This window comes from Notolepis coatsorum (assembly GCF_963971535.1).
Source record: "Notolepis coatsorum genome assembly, chromosome: 3".
Lineage (NCBI taxonomy): Eukaryota > Metazoa > Chordata > Actinopteri > Aulopiformes > Paralepididae > Notolepis > Notolepis coatsorum.
In genome coordinates, this window is record NC_140167.1 from 72617148 (window position 1) to 72644658 (window position 27511).

The 27511-nt window shown below is 44.8% G+C and overlaps 1 protein-coding gene across 1 annotated transcript in view; it reads left to right on the top strand.

The window, feature by feature from the left end:
• The window catches only part of syde2 (synapse defective 1, Rho GTPase, homolog 2 (C. elegans)), a 136177-nt gene that overhangs the window by 47782 nt on the left and 60884 nt on the right, over positions 1 to 27511 (top strand). Inside the window, 2 exon segments of the mRNA XM_084310992.1 lie at positions 2161 to 2602; positions 24497 to 25704. Of these exon segments, the coding sequence (XP_084167118.1) occupies positions 2161 to 2602; positions 24497 to 25704 (1650 nt within the window).

A 27511-nucleotide genomic window follows, 5' to 3' on the forward strand; every position in this document is an offset into this window, starting at 1 on the left:
TAAACATTAAAACACCTGCGGCTTATAGTCCAGTGCGGCTTATATATGTACACATCATTCAATTTAGCTGCTGCGGCTTATAGTCAGGTGCGGCTTATAGTGCGAAAAGTACGGTACTCAAAAACCGCATTTTTCTACCTCAAGATCTTAAGCCGTTTTGAGGCTGGGCTCCAACCACTGTGTGGCCTGGTGCCAACTGCCACATCAACTGCCACATTATTATGCAGCTGAGAAATCTCTGACATCACAGATATGCACATTTTCAGATGACTCAGTTCAGTGAGGGTGAATATTGTGAGAGGAGAATTGGAAGAATGCGCCAATATGAGAATTAGAGACATAGATCCTATTAATATAAGTCCACATAGCTAAGAAACAATGGTAAACACTGAAAAAGGCCATTTATAAGATAGTTCCCCTTTAAGCACATAGTCAATTGGTCCTGTTGTTCAGCCTCACAATGCTATTTGATAGTAAATGTGTTTATATGTCCCACCCTCTGGCCTTTTAATTTGGGCCTCACAGGGTTAACCTCTTAAGCCCGAGATATACATTAAAAGTGTATATTTTCAGCATTACGTTTGTTTACCAATTATTTTAACTGTTATTAGTGAAATATAAGATTATAGAAATCTCAGGGCATTGAGTCGGAAACCGGCGCATATTGACAGGAGGAAGTGGCACATCCAAAAGTGAGTGTAGTCTTTTGAAGGAAGAGACTCAGGTCTTTCAAATTTCGAAAAACGACCCTACCCAGCTCACACCAGCCCCTGTCAATCATCTGACTTCTGGATTTACTTTTTTATTTCTTTTATTTTTGGGGATTATCTCCCACAAACCTGAACGTTATTGCCATAAAACAGAACGCAGTTAGTTTCTCTACCTTTCTGTGAACGTCTTGCAAAAAACGGTGTTGCAATATGATGAAAAATGGTGGAGAAAAAGATGGAAGAATTCAGTACTATAGCTACAAAACCTTCTGTTTAATCATCTTCCATTTATTCATTTGCTTAGATTTTTCAGGTCTGGTAAATTTTAGCATGGTGTTATTCACAGTCAAAGAGAATTTTTTTTTTTAAATAGAATTGATATTCTCCTTTGGTTCATTACAATTTACTCAAGCCTAGTAACAGACACACTATTTCTGACACTGATCCATATATGTCCCTAGATTCAGATACCAAGAACATGCAAATGGACCATTTAAAAAATATTTGTAAATGTTTATTCTACGTCCTTATGGAATGAGTGACATAAAAATATATATATATATATATATATATATATATATATATTTTTTTTTTATGGATGGAAGAGCCGCACATTGACGGGCAAAGAGCCGCATGCTTTAAAGGATGGTCACTCTTTTTTGACAATGTCATTCTTGCCTTGTTTGGGGTTTATGTACATGAAGCATTCTGAGACACACGTTATTCACGTGTAGCCCCGCCCACTTATAGCCCCACCCACTTGTGCTGCTGCAGCTTTACTTCCTGCAGCTGAACTTTGTGATAAAGACGCTTGCTAGTGTAGATGTTCCCAAACCCAATTAATATTAATAATGCATCTAGAAGCACAAAGCTGTTTAGCTAGCTTGGTATCCTTGTAACAAAGAAAGAAAGAGAACATGGGCCTTGAAGGTTTTCATTAAAGAATGGATGGATTCTGAAGGCTAGACACTATGTCACCAGCTCACAGGAAGTTGAAAGACAAAATGGGCAACTTCCTGCTTAGAAACACGAGATATTTGGTAACCATTTTGTGCAGATTCATTACATCCATAGTACATCTGAAAATGTACCACCTAGATGCTCAAGACTCAAAGAAAATAATATGCTAACCTGTAGGATCTTCCATAAAATACATTCCTCATGCTTTTATTGTTATTGCTTTTAACATGCTCCCAATTTTTCAGTGGTCTCCCTCTGTCTCTCTCTCCCTCTGTCTCTCTCCCTCTGTCTCTCTCTCCCTCTGTCTCTCTCTCCCTCTGTCTCTCTTTCCTTCCGTCTCTCCCTCCATCTCTCTTTAACACTCCCCCAGATCTTCAGTGTATCCCTGTTGTGTTTGTATTGCAAATCACCTTCTATCTCTGCTTTGAGATGCACTTACAGTGTATTTCCATGGCATGGTTTCACACTCTCCTCTCCGCGTGTCTTCTAGGTGAGCGTGGGTCAGAGCCGCGTGGCCACCCAGGCCCGGCGGGTGGACCCGACCGAGGAGAACGACGCGGACGACGAGGGCGAAATCTGGTACAACCCCATCCCTGAGGACGAGGGCCCGGAGCTCCAGCAGCGGCGGCTCGCCGGCGCTCTCCCGGCACCGGTGCCGCCGCCACGCCTGGAGCCCCCCCACGACCCGCCGACGAGGCACTGCAGGGCCGGGGAGGGTCAGGACGGCGCGACCCCCAGGGGGCCCGAGGGCACTGGCTCGGAGGGGCCCGGAGAGAGCCTTGAAGGAGGAGGAGGAGGCGGTGGAGGAGGCAGCGGAGGAGGTGCAGATGGGAATCAGGGGAATGCCGTGCATTCCACGGAGGCAGTGGCTCTGCACAGGCAGATTCATCTCGCGTGCAAGGAGGAGGGGCTGTCCTCCGGCAAAGCTACGGGTAAGAACAACACATACGAGCCTCCTCTCCTTGTTCTCACTTAACCCCGCGTCCCTTTTCAACCTTAACCGTTTCCATCCTCTCTGCCTTCACTCTATATTTCACTCTTCACTGTCTTTTCTTCACAAACGCATTCCTCCGGATCCACGATTGAGAGCCAGTCGGCGTGTCTGTCCCACTGTCTCTCCGTCTCGTCCGTCTGTCTGGCAGTCGGGACAGATTCTTGCGGTTGCGTACACACCTTGAGCGTTAATTACCGCTGGTGGTGATAGATGGTGGTAAATCAAGAAGATCATCTGGGCCTATTTAGCTGAAAACAGATTTTCCTAAAATGGAGCAAAGGCTGCCTGTTTACATTTCAGATCTCTGTTACTTCCTCTGGTGTCCTGTCCATCCCTCTGACCGGGGTCCTGTCCACCCCTCTGACCGGGGTCCTGTCCACCCCTCTGACCGGGGTCCTGTCCACCCCTCTGACCGGGGTCCTGTCCACCCCTCTGACCGGGGTCCTGTCCACCCCTCTGACCGGGGTCCTGTCCATCCCTCTGACCGGGGTCCTGTCCACCCCTCTGACCGGGGTCCTGTCCATCCCTCTGACCGGGGTCCTGTCCAACCCTCTGACCGGGGTCCTGTCCATCCCTCTGACTGTACTCCACTCTTTGTTATTCTCATTTAATCTGATGCCGGTCTAAATACAACCGGGCCTGCCTGAGGAGGGAATCTCCTTCTGAGTTGTCGAAACGAAACAAAAGAGAAAAGGGCTTCTGTGCCTGGTGTGAGTGATTCACCTGAGAAGAGGCTCTGTCTGGGAAGTCAGTTTTTATTGACTGTGAGCACGCTTAAACTGGCTTAAGCAGGTTCTTCCTTCTTTTGCTGCATGTAAAAGTATGATCTCCGACCACTGACCACCATTGACTTGTAACTGTCTTTTTTTTATTTTTATTTTTTTAAATGTAGTTGTGCCTATATGTATGGACTTGCTGATAAACTGTCTTGTTTTGTAAGCTCGTTGTCGCTGTAAATGAGGGTAACCTCGAGTTGAAATAAGGGTTTGAATTGAAATGAAATGAGCTAACGATACGTCAAGCTTGGGATTGATAATTTGCCGGATACACAGTTGTTTTGATTTAGTGTGCGTTAGCCATCACTGTTTGGATGTAGCTGTTAACGTTTCAATTGGTAATCCAAGCCGCTCGCTTAACATTGCTGACGTTAGCCGTGTTGGCTCCAAGACTACTAATTTAACCACAGTAGTGTTAGCATCTTGCCCACTATGACAACACGAGTTCGGCTGAGCACCAAAGTGCCAATTAGGCTACGCCACAAATCAGTTTGGCCACTTAAGATTTAGGTTAGTTGGAACAATTTTCTTTTACATGTGAACATGCGACTAATTCATGACACAATTGACTAGACATTTAGCAAAACATTTATCTACTTGACTATGATGTCATGATGTAGTTAAACACATTAATAAGTGCATCCGATCAGTGAGCCTAAGTTAGTGACAAAGTTGTCAGTCTCAAATCATAGCATTACCTGTGGAATGAACATGTAGTAGTAGTAATAATAATAGTAATAATAATACACTTTATTTGTATAGCACATTTCAAGAGTTGCAGCCAAAAGTGCTTTATAGCAGTAAAATAGACATAAAAGTAGCATCAAATAGACAGAATAAAAGCAATGCAGGAAACAAGAAAAAGGGTCAAGGGGTGGGGTGGGGGAAACTGTACATTGGAGGGGGTTGGGTTTAGACATTTACAGGGGCCAGTTTCAAATTGCAGTCTCCCGTAGGTGCTCTTTGAGAGTGGTTTTGAAAGTGGGTAGTGATTCACATTCCTTTACAGCTGTGGGTAGGGCGTTCCACATTGATGTGGCATAATTGCGAAACGTGTTTAGTCCCTTGTTTGAGCCGAATCTGGATTTAACATGATTTGTGGAGCTCCCTCTGGTGTTGTGGTCGTGGTATTCACTGACCTTTGGGAAGTATTTTGACATGTACATGGGTACCTTAGTGGTGTAGTGTGTGTGTGTGTGTGTGTGTGTGTGTGTGTGTGTGTGTGTGTGTGTGTGTGTGTGTGTGTGTGTGTGTGTGTGTGTGTGTGTGTGTGTGTGTGTGTGTGTGTGTGTGTGTGTGTGTGTGTGTGTGTGTGTGTGTGTGTGTGTGTGTGTGTGTGTGTGTGTGTGTGTGTGTGCATGTGCACATGCGCATTCGCATGTGTGTCTCTTTTTATGTTTGTCTAATGTCTATGTACGTTTTTGTTTGTGTCCCTGGGCGTTTGTGTATGATTGTATGTGTCATGTGTGTGTGTCTTTCTTGCTCCCAGCTCAGGTGTCATGTTGTACTACTTGTATCATAAGTGTATGCTTGAGTGTGTGTGTTGTATTTGTGTAGGACTGAAAAGCGAAGGAAATGTCCACTAAAGTGAAGAATGAATTAGAGAATACATGATAATCATTGGAATGTCATTGCAAATATCTATGCAAACGTGTGTTTGTCTGTGTTTGATGGAACTGAGGTACAGTCATAGGCAGTGGCTTGACCTGTGTTTTGGCTCTGGATGAGGACAATGCATCAGAAAGGCCCCTGACATAAGAGCCTGCTAGTGGGGGGAGGGGTGGGGGCATGGTTGCCTGGAGTCAAAAGGACAACTGTCTGCTATGTGGCTTTACCCACCCAGCATTCAATGGCCTTGTTTCCACTACCCTGTAGTGACTACAGGGTTAAGCGGGGCTACTCCAGGGCTAACTCATTGGTCTGGTTTAATATACAGAGCTGAACGGGACCAGCCAAAGCCTCCTCATTATCTATCTCACTTCAAATTGTCCCCAAGCAACATTCCTTTGATTATTTAAAGGTCTCATATTGTGACACGCAGAACACCCACATCTAAACGCGATTAAATATTGTTTAAAATAAAAAGCTAAATACTATTATTCTGTGTGTCATGTTTCCAAATAAGATTGTTCACAACGGAAAATGCTGTATACGCTAAATTTGTTGGTTAGACATCCGTGATCAATCTCGCTCTCAGTGAAGTTTCTCGTTTCTAGTTTGCTTAGTCCATTATTTCACATTCCATGGGGGTGTTCATTACCATTTTTGGTTAATTAGGGGCGGTTCTGTATGCAAATGCTTACAATCGTGCACAAGCATAATGGTAGAACAATTGGTATTTATCAACACGGAGTGTGCGTACGACCTGTGCACGCACGGTTGATAAATCCCGATTTTTCTGTGCGTAGAGACATTCTAAATTCCGTGCTTAGGAACAAAAATAGAACACTTTCTATGCATTATTGAGAAATGAGGGCCCAGGTCTTATAACGCCCCCTATCTAATGTCCAGGTCTCATAACGCCCTTTAAATTTTCTCTCTCAATGTTGATGCTTATGATTATTTTTTGTTTATCATGGGTAATGAATTTCTAATACATGAATATATACATTTCTCATTCATATTGTTGCTATTTGGCTCAGTTTGTTCTGTCAATTGAGCAGTGTTGTGTGTCAAATGAAGGTTTCTAACAATGGGTAGGGTACAATGTTACATTTCTTTTTTTATATAATTTTTTTCTGGATTCAGATTTTTCCTCAATATACTTTTACAGAAGTGTGTATAAATTAAACATTACAAAAATACACTTTCCCTGTTTCTGAAGTGGGATTTTGATGTGGGCTCCTCTCTGGTTCCAGTGGAGCAGCTCCACTTTATACCTGATGACGTCACAGGTTTGATTCTTACTTCTCTGTTGTTGTTGTTGTTGTTGTTGTTGTTGTTGTTGTTGTTGTTGTTGTTGTTGTTGTTGTTGTTGTTGTTGTTGTTGTTGTTGTATGCTGGCTCCATCTGGGCCCTGTTTCTTGTACCTGGATAACTGAGTTAGCCGGATAACTTTAGCTGGATAACTGGGTTAGCCGGACTTTCCGATTTCATGTACGTGGATTTTCCAAATCACCATGACAACATATCCAAAAGTTTGAGCCTGGTCGAAAGCAGAGTTCAAGTTCAAGTTAGCCTGAACTATCGCCACGCCCCCGCAAAGAAGTGACAGCCCGTTTCCTGAAACTATTCCCACAGTCTACGATCTGCATTATACCATTCTGAATTACGTTTTTGTGCTCCATTCTTCCAGAGGGGGCTTTTGAAATGTAAAATAGACCCAAAATGCTGATATTAAATTCACTTTGTCCTAAATAATGCACGTTATATATACCGTGGCGACGGTGGCGCTCGCTCGTGCGATGTACACATGATGTGGTTATTTTAATTGTAACTGGGATTAAGATGTCTGATGAGATGCGCTGTTTGACGGATTTGAGAAATTGAATGAGCCGTTGACGTCACATTAATGAATGAGGATAAAGAGATAAACTTCATTCAAAACAAAGGATATTCTAAACACGGGTCTCTCGTTAATGTATAAACAATGAATTTATCCCATCTGGCCCAGTGGCCCAGCGGTAGTGCTCAAGCCTGCCAATCCAGCGACCGGGGTTCAAATCCCGGTGTTTCCAATATGATTTTTTTGAATATAATATTAATGATTATACGCCAAAGTAGCCTGGTTTTAAGTTAAAATATTATAAATCTACATGCATTGAGGATGTCATTCTTTATATAGCTCTCAACGTGCACCAAATTGAATTATTCCTATATTGCAAAAAGAAGGAAAAGACTAGGGTCTTGAACCCCGGTCGTCCGTGTGAAAGTCAAAAGAAGAACCCGTTACACCACAGAGAAGATAAGTAAACGATTGACTATACATCAATCAATGGGTAAGAGAGCCGTATCGTAATTCTGTATAACAGTTAACTAATAATTTTCGCTAGCAAGATCTCATTTGATTATTCAATCCAGCAGGCAAGTTTAAAGAAATATAATCTGATTGATTGAGGTAATGAGGGACTTAGAATTAGCCTATAGATAACGCATTTAACTTGTCGGCGAGGCGATTGAGCCGTATTGCAATCTGTCAATAAAGTCTTAAATCAATCAATGCCGTTGAGAATCAGGATCTCTGCCATCGATACGTGCTGGCTTTTCACCTAAAACGGCCGCGCGCATTTAGCCTGACTCGCAAGTCTGGCTTGAGTTAACGAGACTGAATCCACCTTTGTGAAACAGGAAAATCCCGGCTTCGAACATCGGGTTAACTGAAGCTGGATAATGGACATCTTGATCGACTTAGTTGAACCACGTACATGAAACAGGGCCCTGTACTAGACAAGCCTGGTCTTGTTCTTACTTGCTTTAAAAGTGAAATACTACTCCTTGTGATGATTTAAGACACCAGTCACAGCTGTAGAAGTAGAACGGGATGTGTCAAATTATCAGGTGTGCCGTTATGGTTTATAAAATCCCCAGTGATTAAAGGCTCGAGGGCTGCACTGCTGTCAGACAGCGACTCCACAGCTGAAGGACCTGCGCAGACAGATGAGCGTCTTGCTCCATTCATGGCAGGAAATGAAGCGTAGGCTTAATGTATTTTGTAGTAGTATATTAATACCAGAATGCGCTTGTGCTGATCTTCCTTACTCTTCTTCCCCAGCGCCCGTTTGAGGAATGTTGAATTGGCCAGTGCTCAGGACGCCATCAGGGTTATTTCTGGTAGTTGTTTTGATGCGGCGCTGTGTGCACTGAGGTTGTGCTGGCCACAGCGTTCTAGAATTAGCTGAGTTGCTAGAGTTACAGGACAGGCATGCCCCCCGAGCTGGAAGCCACAGCCTGCAAAGGTCCAGTCATGTTGTGGAAATCAACAACCACATTCGGAATGGATACAACAGGCATTCCCATGCGACTTGAACTTCCTGATTTGGTCATTTGGCTGGTAGACTTTAAGATGGCTGCCAGTGACTGTTTGTTGATGTTGTAAACACACAATGTGAAGATATTAAGTAAATAATGTTAGGCGAGCAAAAAGTAGCCCCATTTCACTGTGGAATCAGGTTAACTTCCACCACTCAGACGACACACCTTTCTTTGGGGTGACACACTGTCGCTCGTTCTTTTCTCTCTCCTGTCTTTCTTTTCTCCCTTTTTTCAAGTTTTTTGCACAGACGATTTTTCTTTAGGAGGCTGAGACATGATGCTCCAACCTGCACTCCTCCCGGCCTTGAGTAGCGTTCACACTTGGTGTGAGGGGGCAGGACTGAACCACTTCATGTAAATAGAAAGAGGGAGGGGGGGAACTTGGGAGGCAACACAGAGGCCTCTCTGCATGGTTACTATTTACCCAGTAGTAGAACTTTTGCTCCATTGATTTGTCGGTCTATTCAGAGACCAAGGGGAAATGAATACAATGCAATGCAACAATGCAACAACCATCAAATGCACACAGCACACACATCCACACGCACACACTCACTTTAAACAAACAACACACCGCAGCACCCACTCTCCACACTTAGATCACCTAAACACACTTTATATTTATTGGTAAAGGATTTGCACTGTCTACAACTCGTACACCTTACTGTAAAATTGTACCTAAATTGTACCTCATCCCATTTCTGCTTTGCACTAGATAGTATTGTATATTAGTACATTGCATAGTACATTGTGTATTGTATGGTAACTCAGTTACTTCTATTCTGCATCGAACATTGTACATATGTCTATACTGAACACTGTGACCTATTTTTACTTCTATTTTACATGCTATACTATTTTATTTCATACTTATCTTGTCTAGCACAGTCTCTGGAGCGTAACAGTAAGAAGCATTTTGTATACAAGTATTCTGTACTTCTGTATGACAACTATTAAAGAAACTTGAAACTTGACACAAAGTTGAAATGATTAAACAAAACTAAAAGATTTGGAGAAAAAACATTCAGGGCTGGAGCCCAAGTAGACCACCCCCCCCCCTGCCCCTACCCCACCCACAAATTAGATTAGCCTGATGTGTGTTTGTCAATGCAATCTCTGATATGCACAACATATAAGGCCATGTCCAGACGAAGACGATTTCGGTTGTATCCGTCAAAGTATTTTATCGTATGCCGTGCACCTTTCGTCCACACGGAACCGCGTTCTGGGAGCCTGAATACACTATTTTCTGAGAACGGGTCCCAGAGCGGACAATCAACGCCACCCTTGCGTTCCCGTCTTTATAAGCCTATACGCATCTTTCCTGAACCGTTGACGCGATAGCCCACCTCTCCCTTAATCCGCATGCGTAAACCCAGCCAACAAAAAATCTGTTAATTCCCCAAACAAATTTGAATACACAAATGTGGCTGGGAAACTGATTCACTCAGCATGAATGGACTATAGCTAGGTCAATAAAAACAATACAAACAAACAAAAAACATTAAAAGAATTATCTTTTTTTTCCATTTTTTTTGGATTAATTTTGATTATAATCGATTCTAACATATTCAAATCGATGCATCGAATCGAACACATTAGAAATGATGCATTTCGATTAATCAATGCATCGTTACACCCCTATTAAATAGCTATACCAACGATAGCTAGCAAGCTAACTAAATATCTTTGTTTGTCTGGACTATCATACTAGCTAACATACCCAGTTAACGTTAATGCCCTTCAGAATTGATTAACATAGCTACAACACACAGTAACGTTAATACAATTACATGCATCATTGTTTACAATGAACGGGTGGGGCTAGTCAAAAAGGACTGCACACAGGGACGAGTTAAACATCAATCAATTAATTTAATACAACAGGTAGTTCATGCCTACGACCGCACCATATTATATACAGCTTTGACACGCTCTCTCTCTCCTGCCGATTAAAATCAGCAGCTCTTCCTCCTCATCATCGATTGCCTGTAGCTGCATTTTGCGCATGTGAGCCGCGGTATCTCTCTCCTCTCCTTTGGAAAAGTAGCGTTAGCTCAAAAGCACAGAACCGGACGACACAACGATAACGGGGGGGGTTCAAAATAAAAGAGCAACGTCTAAAACAGGAAAAACTTTTATTTTGCACATTTGTGGCACGCATTTATTTCTTGAGACGATTTCGTTTTTACGGGAAACGTTTTTGAAATGAAAACTAAATGAAAACAAAAAAGATTGGATCCGTCTTCGTCTGGACATGGCCGAAGAGGGTTTTATGAGCTGTTCAGATTACAGATCTAATAAAGAACAGCATTTATTTGTCAAAATGTGTAAAACCTGGCAGCTGTGGGGTCTATTAACACTTTGACTGCCCAAGTTTAATTCCTTATTAGTCCCTTGAATGCCCAAGGCCACTTCAATGTTAACGTTAATATCGCCTAATCTATGTTTTAAATTATGGCTATGTGTCTAATCTGCCCGTCGCATTATCAATGACCTATTTCCAGTCAACATTGTCAAAGCAGATTGTTTTTTTATCGGTTCATTTCCGTTTCATAGCATTTAGAAAACCCCTCGTTTTCACAGAGAAAAAAGAGGTTTCCATGATAATCGCCTTTTACTGGAATATTCTAGAACGTTGTCATTGTTTATTTATGAATCGTTTTCAAATAAACGCTAAATTATCGATAGTATATGTGTACGCATGCACGCTTGTGGCGCGCGCTGAAAATCGCTTCTCCTATTTCCTGACTGCGCGCATATATATCCGTGAAAACGAGTCTGATTATCCTTAGACTTGTAACATAGATTCCTTACCTGAGATCAGATGGTATCCAAATGGATTATTCCAATTCCTGATCGCCATTCGAAAAAATCGATCTTTTTATTGATTCACCGTGTATACAGTAAAACACATATTCCCCGCGGCTCCGAGAGTCCAGCATGAAGCTGGTAGATGCCGGCTGCGTGAGTGAGAAGTAAAATGTGGAGTGCAGGTTTTTTTTTCTCATTAATTTGCATTGAGTTCAATCCAAAAGGGTGAATTACCACCTGGGAGACGATAGGGGGCGCTTTTTTCACATCTGAGGGCCTGAAGCAGCTGAATTTCCAACGGTAGACTTGGTTGATGAAATATGATTTCAGATCGCTAAAAAAAAAAAATTATAAAAAAAACAAGAATTCTCGTGAGTGGGCATTCAACCCACGGGGGGTAAACCCGAGAAATCTCGGGCGTGGCATGTAAAGTGTTAACGACAGTGTTCTTGTGAAGGAACTCAAGCTGCACTGTAGACAGTGTTGTAGGACTCCAGTCCATGACAAATTTTCAGGACTTGTGACTCGACTTGGACTTGAGCACTAATGACACGGACTTGGACTCGAGCATTGACTGCATTCGGACTTGGAAGGTGCAGACTCGGACTCTGACTTGTTAATTGATAAATACAGTTGTAATATTGTAATAGGCAATTTGGCATAAGATATTGATGGCTATATTAATACCGTAACATTATTTAATTTTGTGCAAGGGCAGACACGTGTGTTCCACCTACATGCGGATTCACATCGATACCCTCATGTTCAGTACTTAAGATGCCTAAAGAGACGCCCCGAATTTGACTTGGACTCAGACTAGGGTAATGGGGACTCGACTCCGACTCGACTCTGGCTCTTCTTTGGTGACTTGGACTCAGACTCGAGATTTAGTGACTTGACTACAACACTGACCGTAGGAGACATGTGAAGTAACTACTTTCTGCAGTAGTGTTTGATAGATAAACATAAAGGCTACTATACCTATAGGTATAGGCCTATAGGCTACTGCTCTCTCCTCAAAAGACATGTCCGCCACAAGCATAAATCAAACACCCAAAATACAGTAAATAAGCTATTGTGTTTCGTAAGGGCAGCGGTCGTTGAGTAAACTTGGTAATTGTCACTGTAATGAAATGACATCAAACTGAACAAAATCAAACATTTGGCACCAAAATGTACCAAATTGGAATGTTTGGTTGAATTTTTTTTCAAAGAATAACTTATTTAAACTTATTAAATAACCTTATTTAAATACCTTATTATTATTATAGGTCTGCTAGCCTGTAGTATTTAATTCAGCCTCCTTTTACGTTACATTGGCTTTGCCAAGGTTTTGGAAACACAGCCAATAGTGTTTTATATCAAATTTGAAGACATCACTTTGAAGAATCGGAATCCTGGGAGCCTAGGATCCCATTTCATAGCCCCCTCTGACCCAAGTCTGGCTACTCCCGACCGGATCTTGGAAGAACACAGTGCTCTAGTGGAAGAGGCAGAGACATTGTTGTTGCGGCAGGCTTGGCTACAGGCTACGCTACAGGCTAGCCAGGCTACGAGAGCGCTGGCTTACTGGTGGGGGGGCCATGTTGTGCTAGCGAGAGGGGCCCTGCACGTCCTGGGAATATTAGCAGGGATTTTGTAACCATTGTAACGGAATGCCAGGGCTCCTGTGGCCCCTGAAAGGCCTTCCTGGCACTGAATGATCTAGAGCCAAAGGGAGAGAGACCGATACAGTGTGGCTCCTTAGTCACAGAGAAGAGAAACTAGGGTGCAAGTATGTCATTCACTCCTCTACCCCCCCCCCCCCCCCCCTCTCACGATTAACACACACACACACACACACACACACACACACACACACACACACACACACACACACACACACACACACACACACACACACACACACACACATACACACACACACTAATGAATGCGGAAGGCTTTCCAGGGGTAAATTAGGGACAGTGGCTTTGTCCCCCACCAAAAGCTGAGTACGCAAGTACGCACACACGCACATGCACGCACGCACACACGCACACACACACACACACACACACACACACACACACACACACACACACACACACACACACACACACACACACATATACACATACACACATTCTCTGTTATTGTTGTGTACAAACATTCCTCACTCTCTTCTCTCTTTTCTGACAGCACCAGGGCTGTAAACACTGTTATACAAGACTGTCCTGCACACACTGTGCAAACACAATACTTAGGCGCTCACAACCTTTTACATTTTAATCACGAGCACGTACTATTCCCTCACCCAGCCCTAACCCCTAACACTGACCCTAAACCCTAACATTGAAATAGCTCCTTCTTAAGGTGAGGATTGGTCACACTTCCCCTTTCTTCTCTCATATCTTTATATTCAGATTTGTATTTTGCCTATTGCCTATATTCATGTCTTTCTACTATTACCCTGTCCATACCTGTACTGTTCCCCCCCCCTCCCCCATGCTGCTATGATGCCTGAATTTCCCCAAGGGATCAATAAAGGAATATCTTATCTTATCTTATCTTAGAAAGCAACTATAGTAATACATTACGCACACACACACACACACACACTCACACACACACACACACACACACACACACACACACACACACACACACACACACACACACACACACACACACACACACACACACGCGCACACGCACACACACACACACACACACACAGTGCTCCCCCTGCACCTGTGTGGCCCCAGCATTCTTTAGGGCAGCGAGCAGAGGTGTCAGAGGGAGGGTGCCTTGGCCCGGCTTGGGGTCAGGGAGGGCAGTGTGTGTGTGTGTGTGTGGGTGTGTGGGTGGGTGGGGGGGGGCAGGCAGTGCTGGAAACACTACTCTAAAACTGTAGTTGACCAAACTACTAGCTGCTTCACATTGAAAGGAAGTTAAACAAAATTTTAAAGGAACATGCCCACATTTTGCGAAATTCAAGTGGTAAGTGTGCATACGTTGTAGTTCAAGCAGGTTTTTTTGGTGGTTAAGAGCCACTGCTGCACTGCATTTTATCACTGGAGATAAATCAAGGCTCCGTTTATGAAACCGTCTCTATTATCTCTGTGCTTTGATTGCTTTTAAATACAGGACATAATGGTAATAGGTCACATGATTACTTTAGATATACCACATGTAAAAACTGAGCTTGGCAAAACAGGTTTTAAATACTATGCCCGTTCAAATGGAATGAACTACAGTAAACCTTGAAATTAGAATATTTCATTCCATTAGAAGATTTTAACGTATTGAACTAAATGTTGCTTGTAATTGGTCTTCGCCAATTAAATGTGGCGAAGACCAGAGAACTGGTTGTGGAGCTGGGGAGGAGGAGGAGTGCACCTGTGACCCCCGTTTCCATCAGGGGAGTAGATGTGGACATGGTTGAGGAGTACAAATACCTCGGTGTGCACATCAACAACAAACTGAACGGGTCAAAACACGCAGAGGCACTGTACAAGAAGGGCCAGAGCCGACTCTACTTCCTCAGAAGGCTGAGATCCTTCAATGTCTGTACAAGGATGTTGAGGATGTTCTATGAGTCGGTGGTGGCGGGCGCCTTCTTGTACGCTGTGACCTGCTGGGGCAGCGGACTGAGAGCAGGGGACACAAACAGGCTGGATAAGCTGGTCAGGAAGGCCAGTAGCGTGGTTGGGGTGGAGCTGGCCTCCCTACTAGCAGTGTTAATTTTGGCAGCTATTTTCATTTTAGTTTTAGTCTTAGTCATGTGGCAAGTGCTCCTTTTTCGTTTTCATCATATTTAGTCATTTTCATTTATTTTTCGTTTAGTCAGTTTTAGTCAACTAAATGTCTGAGCATTTTAGTCTTAGTCAGTTTTTGTCTCAATTTTGTCTTTTTTGTTTTCGTCTAGATTTAGTCGACGAAAATGGATGACATTTTTGTCTATTTTTAGTCAATGGAAAAAAACTTGTCAGAAATAGTCAACATGGAACATATTCTGATTTAAATTGCCTATTTATTTTTTAACCTAGGGGAATCTGAGTCGGCGGCACAAGTAATACACAGGAAGGGTGCACTCACTGTCGAGTGTCGATCTGTGAATGGAGAAATAACTTAATAAGACAGTCACATTATCTTTCTTTGCCTTGCTCACCTGGCAGCGATTTATTTGAATGATAAATATTAAATAACAGTGTCAGCACTGGCAGCCAGTAACAGTAACAACATTAACTAACAGGATACTGTCGTTAACAAACACACAGTAGTACAGTAGTAGTTGAACTTGAGTAGATAATAGTATAATAGTACACACAGTAGCAATCTGATTGCAATCTGCTTGCATAAACATATAAAATGATAAATCACAATCTTAGGTCAGTGTTAGAGTGCCACATGGAAGAGGTCTGGTTAGTGGTTAGTGGTTAGAGTTAGAGGTGATCTAGGTCTGGTTATGGCCTCTATTAACCAGACCTAGACCACCTGACTCTCTAACCCCTAACCAGACCTAGACCGTCCACCTCTAACCCCTAAGTTAGGGTTGGTGATGTGATGTGATGGTCAGTGCTGGCCGGGCTGCTGCCTGCTGGGCTGGCAGCGGTTTATTCTATTAACAACAGGATACTGTAAACTAAATAAACAGAACACACAGTAGTACTAGTAGTACACACTGATTGCAATGCAATCTGCTTGCATAAAAACATTATATAAAATCACATTCTGAGGTCAGTGTTAAAGTGCCACATGGAAGAGGTCTGGTTAGTGGTTAGAGCGAGGTGGTATGGTTAAGGTAACTTAGGGGTTAGAGTTGAGGTGGTCTAGGTCTGGTTATGGCCTCTATTAACCAGACCTAGACCACCTGACTCTAACCCCTAACCAGACCTAGACCGTCCACCTCTAACCCCTAAGTTAGGGTTGGTGATGGTCAGTGCTGCTGCCTGCATTCACAATTGACTATTTAGACTTGTTCTTGTTCATCTTGAGAAAAGCACTTTTTTCCAATATGTCTCTTGCTCTTTTGCGGCGGCCATTTGAGAGGTAACCAGTTACACTGAAGATACGTTCGGCAAAGGCTTGGGATGCTGGCATCGGCAGGAGATCCAAGGCCAGAGGTTTCAGATGTGGAAACACCATAGGACTCTGAGAAATCCAGAACTCGATAGCAGATTCCTCAACGTCTGTGTTAGCACTAGCAGCCTGGTGGTTGGACAGCCCTTCTTTGTATTTCAGAATCTCCTGTCTAATGTTAGTGGTCTTGGGCGTCTTTGGCCTTGCTGGACGACTGGCACTGAAAAACTTGAACCTAGGCCGCTTTGCCGAGGGTGTCTCTCCTGCTGAAGCCACGTTTTCCAGTTCCTCATCATCATCGGTCACCTGCTCCACTCGCACTTCCACTCTTCGTGGCACGCTGTGAGCAATGTAGTCTTCTGCCTTTCGTAGAAGATCCTGCATTCCCTCGTCTTCATTCTCAATAAGGGTCTCAGCTGATACATGGGGGTCAACAAAACATCCTGCTGCAGCAAGAGGAGAGAACTTGACGGCTGTGACGTCAAGGAAAACGCTGAAACGATTGTGCATGTTGAAAAGCATTTTTTTTTTTTTTTAACTTTATTTTTTAGCGTTTATCGCTTTCCTGGTCAAGCATGACCGACAGTTGTAGGGTGAAACGGGAGAGAGAGCAGGGGGAGACATTCGGCAAATGACGGCGAGTCCGGGAATCGAACTCGGAGTCAACCAGATCCGTGACGCAGCACGGAGTTCCGTGACGCAGCGCGGTAACATGGTGTGCTACTGGAGCACCCGAAAAGCATCTTCTGTGCCAGTGAAGCTGCCTCTCTGTAGGTTCTAGCATGAGCTACATTGAATTCAGACAGATGACTTCTGAGATCCAAAAGAGCAGGCACAACGAGGGAAAGGGATTGGGTGTCACTTTGCAGCATCTTTGTGTGCTCAGCAAATGGCAGTAGAAGGTCTCGCACCATGCCAATCTTCTGCCACTCACTGGGCTGCAGGCTGTCCCAGCTCATGGATTCCGCTACTGCTGTGATGTGGTCCTTGAGCTGAAGACAACGCGGCATCATGGCGTGACAACTGGACCATCTGGTGAGACAGTCTTTGATGAGGATGAGACCAGACCTCTGCAGCAAGCGCTCTGTGGCGACAGATGATTTGCGGAACTGGTTGACCAGGTGTCTTGTTTTGTCCAGCAGTCTTCGGATTGAGGCTTCCTTGTTCAGCAGCATGCACTACAAGCTGGAGGGTGTGCACAACGCATGGGGTCCTCTCCATTGCTCCATAGGCATAGTCGTCCCTACATGATGGAGATAAGAAAAAATACAAATGCATAGTTTAATGATCCATTTATTATTTTTAACTTATTTATTCAATTCACAATGTTTAACCTTTTAACATTAACTTATTTATTAATATGTATATGAAATTCAATTATAACCAGGCAGTTACCTATTTATTATTATTCGAATGAATATAGAATTATTTCAACTTCAAGCACAGACTGACCCGTCAATGTCATCCTCTCCTTCCTGCAGCAGATCGTTGTTGTTCTCGTCAATGTTATCCTCATTGTGCTCAGAGTCCGACTCCTCAGAAGTTGTGGCCTCTTCTGCAGTACGGAACGGGAACGCAGCCACCATGTTGCTGCCATTGTCAGTGATCCTCGTGAGGATTTTCTCTTTTGGGATGCCCCAGGCTTCTATGCACTCCTCCACAAGCGCACTTATAGCTTGAGCAGTGTGGGGGTGAACCATTTCCTTCAGGTTCAGGAGAATATGTTCAGGCTTATTATCTTCTGGGTTGAAAATAACAAGCACTGATTGCAATGAAGGATGCAGTGAGACCCTTTTTGGACCATATGTCTAAACCTAAGGTTACTTTGCGTGCCATGGACAACCTGTGCCTGCATTTCTCTTGTTGTTCCACATACACTTTGTCCACCAGGTTGGATACTTTAGTCTTTTTTGGCACTCTGAACCTTTTATCAAATGTTCGCAACATCATTATGAAATCCTCATCTTCCACTGTACGTGCAGGGAGTGCTGTGCGGCCGATCCAGGCGGCGACGGCCTCCTCTCTGCTTAGTTGCTCGAGGGAGGCTTTGGCTGTAGTCTCTTGGGTTTCTTCACACCTGCAATCTAAGACAGGAATAAATAAAGTCAGAACAGAATATGCAACTTCTGAAAAGTCAAACTCTTCCACTATAGGTCAGAGGTTACGTAGTAGTACCTGGGCTGGGAGGAGGGACTGTATATTCTAGGGTGACCAATGACCATATTGTGATTTCCAAAAAAGAGGACGGTGCCCACAGCCTCAACTCAAGATACTTAAAGTTGACTCAAAGATGCCTTATAATTTTAATATATTTAAAGTATGCCTCAGTCCTGAGTCCTCTATGGATATAAAATTATTATTTATATAACAATTATATCTCTATAACCAAAGTTACTCAACATGCTTTATTATGCCTAGTCATCTGACAAATCTCAAGAAAATAACTTAAAAAGCAACATATAAATAACAAAACAGCTCTTTTCTTTCGAGCCTTACTAAATATGAATTCATGTTCTAAATAATACCTCTTTCTGTATAAAAAAAATGCACCTTTAAAAAATATAGCTTCGTATCTTTTCAATGTAATGTAAATTATAACAGTAACCTCAGTCACAAAGATACGAATTAATAAAGTACAGTCACAGTACGTTAGCTAGGTGTCACGTGGGCACTAGTACATCTACTAGCTAGCAAGTTACAACAGACGGGCTAATCCACCACAAATGGCTCCATGATATATACTAGTCCATACAAATTCACTCATATGGTGCACTGCTAAAAGCATTTTTACATTTAGTCACAGGATGTACGTTAGCTAGGTTTAAGCGTACTTATACTTCGTGAGCCAACCCCGGGCCCTGTGAGCCGTCACGTGGCTACTGGCTAGCGTTAGCATCAGGGGGCTAGCTAGTAGCTAGCAAGCAAGTTACAACAGACGGGCTAATCCACCACAAATTCACTCAGTCATATGGTGCTAATGCATTTTTACATTTACCTGGATTTCCTTGTGGAATGTCTTCAGATGGCGTTTGAGATTAGTGGTGTTTTTTCCCTTCATCCGATGACCACATTTCTCCCCGGCCTGAGCGGCCTCTCCTCGTGTTTAACTTTTTTCAACAATACATTCTGTCAGTCCTTCGAGCTCTATATATCTAAAGTATGCCCAGAGGTCTGGTCTTCGTTTTCTTCCAAGCCCACGGGATAATTGATCATTGTTGAGACCCTGTTGCTGTTGGTTCGCGGTCGCCATTATCTGACTGAGTGAGGGCCTGAAGCGGGGGGCGGCTCACTCAGCTGAGCTATTTGATAATGCAGTAATGCCACCTACTGGTCTTTCTACCTCCGTGCTTGTGCTGTGTCAGGGAAAGAATGAAAGCCCCACGCGCCTGCGTCACCTGCCTGCTGCAGAGACTCACGTCACAGCCGGAAACGGAAATACTGAAATAATAATTCGAAAAGTTATAATTATTTTGTCTCGTCTTGTTTTAGTCAACAATATCAACATACATGAAGAGAAAATTTTTCCTGGTTTTTGTAAATTACATTTTCGTGTCCTCAGTTGGGGTCAACGATATATAATTAACTATTTAGTCGCGTTGGCGTCACATGGTCTTCAATAACGTGACGTCACGTCTCGTTGTCGTCGTGAAAAAAACCTTCGTTGACGAAGATCTTTCGTCATCAATTTAGTCAACAAAATTAACACTGCTCCCTAGCGAGGGTGGCGGAGAGGAGGAGCCTTGCGAAGCTCCAGGCCATCAGGGAAAACCCCTCCCACCCACTATACACAGACTTGGCTGACAGGAGGAGCATGTTCAGTGCTAGGCTCACACTACCTAAATGCAGCACTGAACGGCACAAGAAGTCCTTCATTCCAACAGCCATCAGACTATACAATGCATCACTGTGCCTCACTGCATCACTGAGCACAGAGTGACAGTTACCATCTTCCTGGACTCTTACTTTTGAAACAGCACTGTGCAATATTACACCTACTGTAGACCTCAGTATATTTTTACTGTATTTATTTACTGTATATTTTATTCCATTTTTATTCTATTTTATTCTACTCTTATTTTAGGCAATTTGACTTGTTTGTTATTCTTATTCGTGACCTGTTCTGTCTAATGTTTAAATGTTGAGCGATTTGGTGGGCGGCAAAGTGGCGCAGTGGGCAAGGCGCTCGCCACTAATGCAGGAGATGCTGGGTTCGAGCCCAGCTCTCGGCGTTGCTTCTGGCTTGGCTGGTCGTTCATACTAATACAATTGGCAGTATTAGGGAGTGGGAAAGCCGGTGGGTGGGGATCGGACGTTGTGGACAGCGACTCCTACAGGTCGGGTGGTGCGCCTGTACAGCAGAATCAGGAAGCAACGGGGGCAGCGTGAGCCTCCCACGCGTTACTCCTCGCCGCTGAGAGATCGCGCTGTGAGGTGAAAAGATGCGACGGCTGCCTCCTCATGTACCGGAGGAAACACGTGATGCAAGGCTTCGTCCACATTGCAGCCGACCAGTGGGAGGCATGGTCTAACAACGTTCGAGACAGGGGAGGGTAGAATTGGATAATACGAAATTGGGATGGGAGAAAAATAGAAAATGGGGAGAAAAAGTAGATACGAATATCTTTTTTAGCGATTTGCAGTGTCAAATTTCTCTCTGGATAAGAAAAGTATTTCTATTCTATTCTATTCTAATTGTTTCCTTTAATCCAGCGGTTGTTGTTCGACTGCCGTGTGGTAATCTGAACTGTGCTTGTTTGTCCAATGTGTTTTTCTATTATACACAGGTCTCTCTTTACAAATAGATCTCGATTTTCAACGGTCTAGAATAGATAAAGGACAAATTAAATAAAAATAAACACGTGTACTAGGGCTATCAGAAGGATGAACCTCAATATAATTAGAGAGAAATATCTGAATTTGAATACCATGCTGCCAGTTGAATGTAAATAAATTAAAAACATTGATATGAGGTGAAAATGTATGACTGGTTCTAGTCCTTTTTTGCAAAGGTTTACCACACAATATGTGCCTCTAATCCTTTTAATAGCAAGTACAACACAATGAACATATCCATTTTAAGCATTTAACACCTGCTTCAATGTGGTAATAATATGTACATGTTGTCGTTAATATTAATTAGAATTGGCCTCATCTCGGCCTATTCACCCACACTTTACTGAGTTGAGTTGTTGCTCTATTACCTGTTAGGAATGGGACCTGTGTTGCACTCTGAGGACAACACAGCAGCAGTTACTTGGGTTGAGTTGATCTCTTGGGGACAACACAGCAGCAGTTACTTGCTTTATCAAGGGTGTTTACTAGCCTTGCAATGACATCATCTTGTTATGGCTTGTGTCTGAAAAATGGATAACAAGTTCCATTAACCCTGTAAGCTAAACCTCCCCACCAGCAAAGTCGGGCTAGGAGGAGGAATCTGATCCACGTCCAACCAAGCCTTGTGCTCGGTTACAGATTGGGTGATAATAAATAGACAATGTGTTCTATAAATTATTGAGTTGTCGTCACACCCAAGCGAGGTTCGTGCTCTAGTATTGATAACAGGTCTGGACCACTGATCAGTAACATTTAGCGTGCAAGGAATGCAATGTTGTGAGGGTCTACATGGCCCCGCCCGCACCCCAGAGGTTGTGAGGGTCTACATGGCCCCGCCCGCACCCCAGAAGAGGTTGGGAGGGTCTACATGGCCCCGCCCGCACCCCAGAAGAGGTTGGGAGGGTCTACATGACCCCGCCCGCACCCCAGAAGAGGTTGGGAGGGTCTACATGACCCCGCCCGCACCCCAGAAGAGGTTGGGAGGGTCTACATGGCCCCGCCCGCACCCCAGAAGAGGTTGGGAGGGTCTACATGACCCCGCCCGCACCCCAGAAGAGGTTGGGAGGGTCTACATGACCCCGCCCGCACCCCAGAAGAGGTTGGGAGGGTCTACATGACCCCGCCCGCACCCCAGAAGAGGTTGGGAGGGTCTACATGGCCCCGCCCGCACCTCAGAAGAGGTTGTGAGGGTCTACATGGCCCCGCCCGCACCCCAGATGAGGTTGGGAGGGTCTACATGGCTCCACCCGCACCCCAGAAGAGGTTGGGAGGGTCTACATGGCCCCGCCCGCACCCCAGAAGAGGTTGGGAGGGTCTACATGGCCCTGCCTGCACCCCAGAAGAGGTTGTGAGGGTCTACATGGCCCCACCCGCCCCCGAGAAGAGGTTGGGAGGGTCTACATGGCCCCACCCGCACCCCAGAAGAGGTTGGGAGGGTCTACATGGCCCCACCCGCCCCCGAGAAGAGGTTGGGAGTGTCTACATGGCCCCACCCGCACCCCAGAAGAGGTTGTGAGGGTCTACATGGCCCCACCCGCCCCCGAGAAGAGGTTGGGAGGGTCTACATGGCCCCACCCGCACCCCAGAAGAGGTTGTGAGGGTCTACATGGCCCCACCCGCCCCCGAGAAGAGGTTGGGAGGGTCTACATGGCCCCACCCGCACCCCAGAAGAGGTTGGGAGGGTCTACATGGCCCCACCCGCACCCCAGATGAGGTTGGGAGGGTCTACATGGCCCCGCCCGCACCCCAGATGAGGTTGGGAGGGTCTACATGGCCCCGCCCGCACCCCAGAAGAGGTTGGGAGGGTCTACATGGCCCATTGGTAGTGCCACCCACGTTTCCCTTGTCAGAGAGACTCTTTGTGTGTTTGTTTTTATGTGTGTGTTAATGTGTGTGTGTTTTTATGTGTGTGTTATTGGTAGGAAGCAAGGCAGGGGCAAGTGTGCTCGGCCAGAGGAAAAGGAGGCTAAACAGGGTTTGTTATGGAATGTAATGGAACAGCCCCATTCGCTGGTACGCTGGCCAGCCGGCCCGCCAGCCAACCAGGCCTCCCAGTCTCAGGACAAGGGGCGCCTTTGTCCCCCCCCCCTTCTCTCCCTGCACCCTGCCCTGCTTCTGCTGTCCCCCCATCTTACCCTCTCCTCTGCCCCCCCCCCTCTCTCTCTCCCTCTCTACACTGCAAAAGAAGACAATCGGCAAGAGATTTTACAAATGTTGCACCAATATGAAAAACGTTAATCCTGATATCGATAACTGATAATATATTTTCAGTTATAGCCACTAACTAAGGATGGGAATGCGGTTATTTGGAGGGTCGACTGTCCGTTGTCATTGACCGGTTGAAAACCAGTTAGAAAAACTGTAAGAACACAGCCAGGCCGTTCTCTACCTCTGTTCTATATCTCCATTCTCTACCTCTGTTCTCTACCTCTGTCCTCTATCTCTGTTCTCTATCTCTGTTCTCTACCTCCGTCCTCGATCTCTGTTCTCGATCTCTGTTCTCCATCTCTGTTCTCTATCTCTGTTCTCTACCTCCGTTCTCTACCAGTGAATGAAAGCATTCAAAGTGCTTCTATGACTGAGCGAATGAAGTGACGTCAGCTACTTGTCAAGAAAGGTATAGTAGGCTAAGCACACGTTTCTCAAGGAAACCATGTTGCCACTGAACTGAGAAAACCATGCTGGCTAGGCTACAGAGAGGAAGGGTGAGAGACACTGACTGACTGCTTTGCCTACTATATAGACCTGGTCATCAAAAGTTATTTATTGGTGGATCATCATGGGGGGTGGATGCTTGAATGAAGGGGAAGCTGAACTGTGTTTGATCATTGTTGTCAGACCCGGAGAGCTGGCCTGCAATAGCAAATGTCCTGAATTGACTGACTGACGTACTCCCCATTGTTAAAATACACATGCGTGAGTGTCATGGGCCGGGTCTGGCTTAACAAGACTTGCCTTGGTCTTGTTTCAAGAGCACAACATTCTGTCAAATGTTTTTGACACTTTTGTCTTTGTTGTCCCTTGTCATTCAGTGTCCTCTATGTCGAGGACATATTTAACCCTTCCACCACCACACTACAAAGGGTTAACCCTTTCACTACCACACTACAGAAGGTTAACCCTTTCACTACCACACTACAGACGGTTAACCGTCTAGTGTGGTAGTGAAAGCTTAATCTGTAGTGTGGTAATGAAAGTGTTAAACTCATTAACTCTCAGTAACTGTCAAACTAAAACAGTTTTGGGATATGCGTTGAGATTATGTACAAAATAAATCTGCACTGTTTTTTCAGTGAGGTGCCCCTTTACACCTGAATTAGAAAACGTCAAGCCATCTCTCTAATCACTGTCTTCTCTGGCTTTGTTTCATCCAGATTGCCTTGACCTGCCCAGCAACGCAGCAGGCTTCTCCCCTCCCTCCAGCCCTAACCCTGCCAAGAAGGGCAGCTCACTCAACTGGTCCTTCCCCGACAAGATCAAGTCGCCGCGCACAGTCCGGAAACTCTCTATGAAGATGAAGAAACTTCCGGAGCTTAGCCGGAAACTCAGCCTCAAGGGCAACTCAAGTGGTAGCAACAACACCGGAGGCAGTGGAAGCGGCCAGTCGGAGGCCAGAGCCCATCTCCCCAGAACCAATAGCGGGGGAGGTGCAGACGCAGTGCGTCCTCGGTTGTCTGTGAGCGGGACCGGAGGTCAAGCAGCGGCGAACCGTAACGTGATCTCTCGCTATCATCTAGACAGCAGCGTCTCCACCCAGCACAGCTACAGCAAGAAGCAGAGCAGCGGTGGCTCCAAGTCGGCCAGCAAAGGAGGCTACCTCAGCGACGGGGACTCGCCGGAACTGGTGGCTAAGTCTGGGAAGCATGGTACAACGGAGGGGAAGGGGGGGAAGGGGAAGGAGGTGGTTCCCGGAGGAGGAGGAGGAGGAGGAGGAGGAGGTGGAGGAGGCGGCGGCGAGAGGACAGCGGGAGGTGGAAGCGGGAGCCCGAAACTGCATGGCACGGAGCTGGACATCGACGCTTTCCGTCACTACAGCTTCACGGAGCAGCCCAAGTGCAGCCAGTACATCTCGGGACTGATGAGCTTGCACTTCTACGGTGCAGAGGACCTCAAGCCGCCGCGCATGGACTCACGCGACGTCTACTGCGCCATCCAGGTGGACTCTGTCAACAAGGCGCGCACGGCGCTCCTCACCTGCCGCACCACCTTCCTGGACATGGACCACACGTTCAACATCGAGCTGGAGAACGCACAGCACCTGAAGCTGGTGGTGTTCAGCTGGGAGGCCACGCCTCAGCGCAGTCGCGTCTGCTGCCACGGCACGGTTGTCCTGCCCGCGCTCTTCCGGGTGACGCGCTCGCACCAGCTGGCGGTGAAGCTGGAGCCCCGGGGGATGATCTACGTCAAGCTGAGCCTGATGGAGCAGTGGCAGAACTCGCTGGACAGAGGGCCCGACGGGGACAGGGAGCCCCGGGTGTTCGGGGTGGCGGCATGGAGGGTGGTGGAGCGGGAGACCACGGGGCTGTTTGTGCCGCTGCTCATCCACATGTGCGTCGGCGAGATTGAGAAGAGAGGGTTCCAGGTGAGTCCCCCCCCCCCCCCCCCCCTGTGGTTTCAGTCTTGAATGTTTTCTTTTTCTTTTTGCATTAGTGATTCTTGGCAAGCCAAATGGCAAACAGTGCGGCACGGTGGCACAGTGGTTAACTGTTGTCTCACAGCAAGAGGGTCTTGGGTTCAAACCCCAGCAGGGGGCCTTTCTATGTGGAGTTTCTCTCTGTGTTTGCCCTTGACCAAGGTACTGGCATTACTAATTGAAAAAACTAAGAAGTCCCAGGCACTCTTCATGTATAAAAAAGCTTTAATAAGTTGCTTAGTTCATATTAGAACAATTAAAAAACACCAACATGTTTCGGCCTCTCTATCGACCTTCTTCTCTCTATAGGCCTGAAGAAGGCCGATAGAAAGGCCGAAACTTGTTGGTGTTTTTTAATTGTTCTAATATGAACTAAGCGACTTATTAAAGCTTTTTTATACATGAAGAGTGCCTGGAACTTCTTTGTTTTTTCAACTGGCTCCCCTATATCCAAAGAGCACCTTCTAAAACACTGGATTCACACTACAAAGATGCTGCAGCCCTACTTCTTGTTCAAGTCAATACTGGCACTATTGGAGTTGGTTCCCAGGCGCAGCACCTCTGCAAATTTAGAGGACGAATTTCCCCAAGGGTATTAATGAAGGTTTAACTCAACTTACTTGAGTGACATTGGGGGGTAATTTAGTGTATGGCATGTGCTTGTGGTCAGGCAATAACATTTGGACTTTCAAATAGACAATTAATTCAAACCTTTATTTACACTGGAAAAACAATTGAAGGTTGCCCTCATTTTCGTTTTCGTTTGCGTCAAGCTTACAGTTAATCACAATAAATAATAGAAACAGATGAATATAAAGGTAAGAAAGAAAATTAATGAATCGTAAAAATAAAATGAGTACACAACAATAAAACAGGCATGAATAAAAAATCAATAAAATAACAAAACACAGATAAAAAAAAAATTGTTAAAATCAGTTAAAACAATTATACAGTGTACCAGCCATCATGGTCCTAAACTGACCATAGGTAAGCAGAGAATCTATTTTCAGCTTATGCTGAAGTTCATTCCAGGAAGTTGGTGCACTATAACAAAAGGCTGACTCCCCAAGTTCACACTGTGCACAAGGGACCTTAATAAGAGTCATTTGAGTGGGTTAGATAGGGTCCGAATTCCAATCTAGCATTGTTGCAATATAAGGTGATAGCTTTCCAATAATGGCCTTATAGAGAAACAAATACCAGTTATTATTATTAGGGATGCTTGATATTGGCTTTTTTACCTATACCGATATTGTCCAACTCTTAATTTCCGATACCGATATCATATCAACCGATACCGATATATGCAGGGTCCCCCCCCCCCCCCCCCCCCCAAAAACTGAATAATTTCAGGTAATTAACATTACATACATCTTGTCATGGAATTAACACAACATTATGCATACTTTTGACAATAAATTAAATCAGAATTTGTTCTTACTTGCTTGCCTAGGTAAATAAAGGTGAAATAAATGTAAAAAAGATTTATTTTTTATTTTTTATAACTGATACCGATAATTTCCGATATCACATTTTAATGCCAATATCGGCCGATAATATCGGTAGGCCGATAATATCGGACATCCCTAATTATTATGCCTCTCTGCCAGAGAAGACCAACCCACCATATCATAGAGGACACAGTGGTTAGTGTCATAGCTATCGCCAGTAATAGATCTGACGGTAGAATGATAGGCCGTGTTCAGAATCTGCAATACAATACACAATAGTGTAGTCAGCATAGAGATGAACTTGA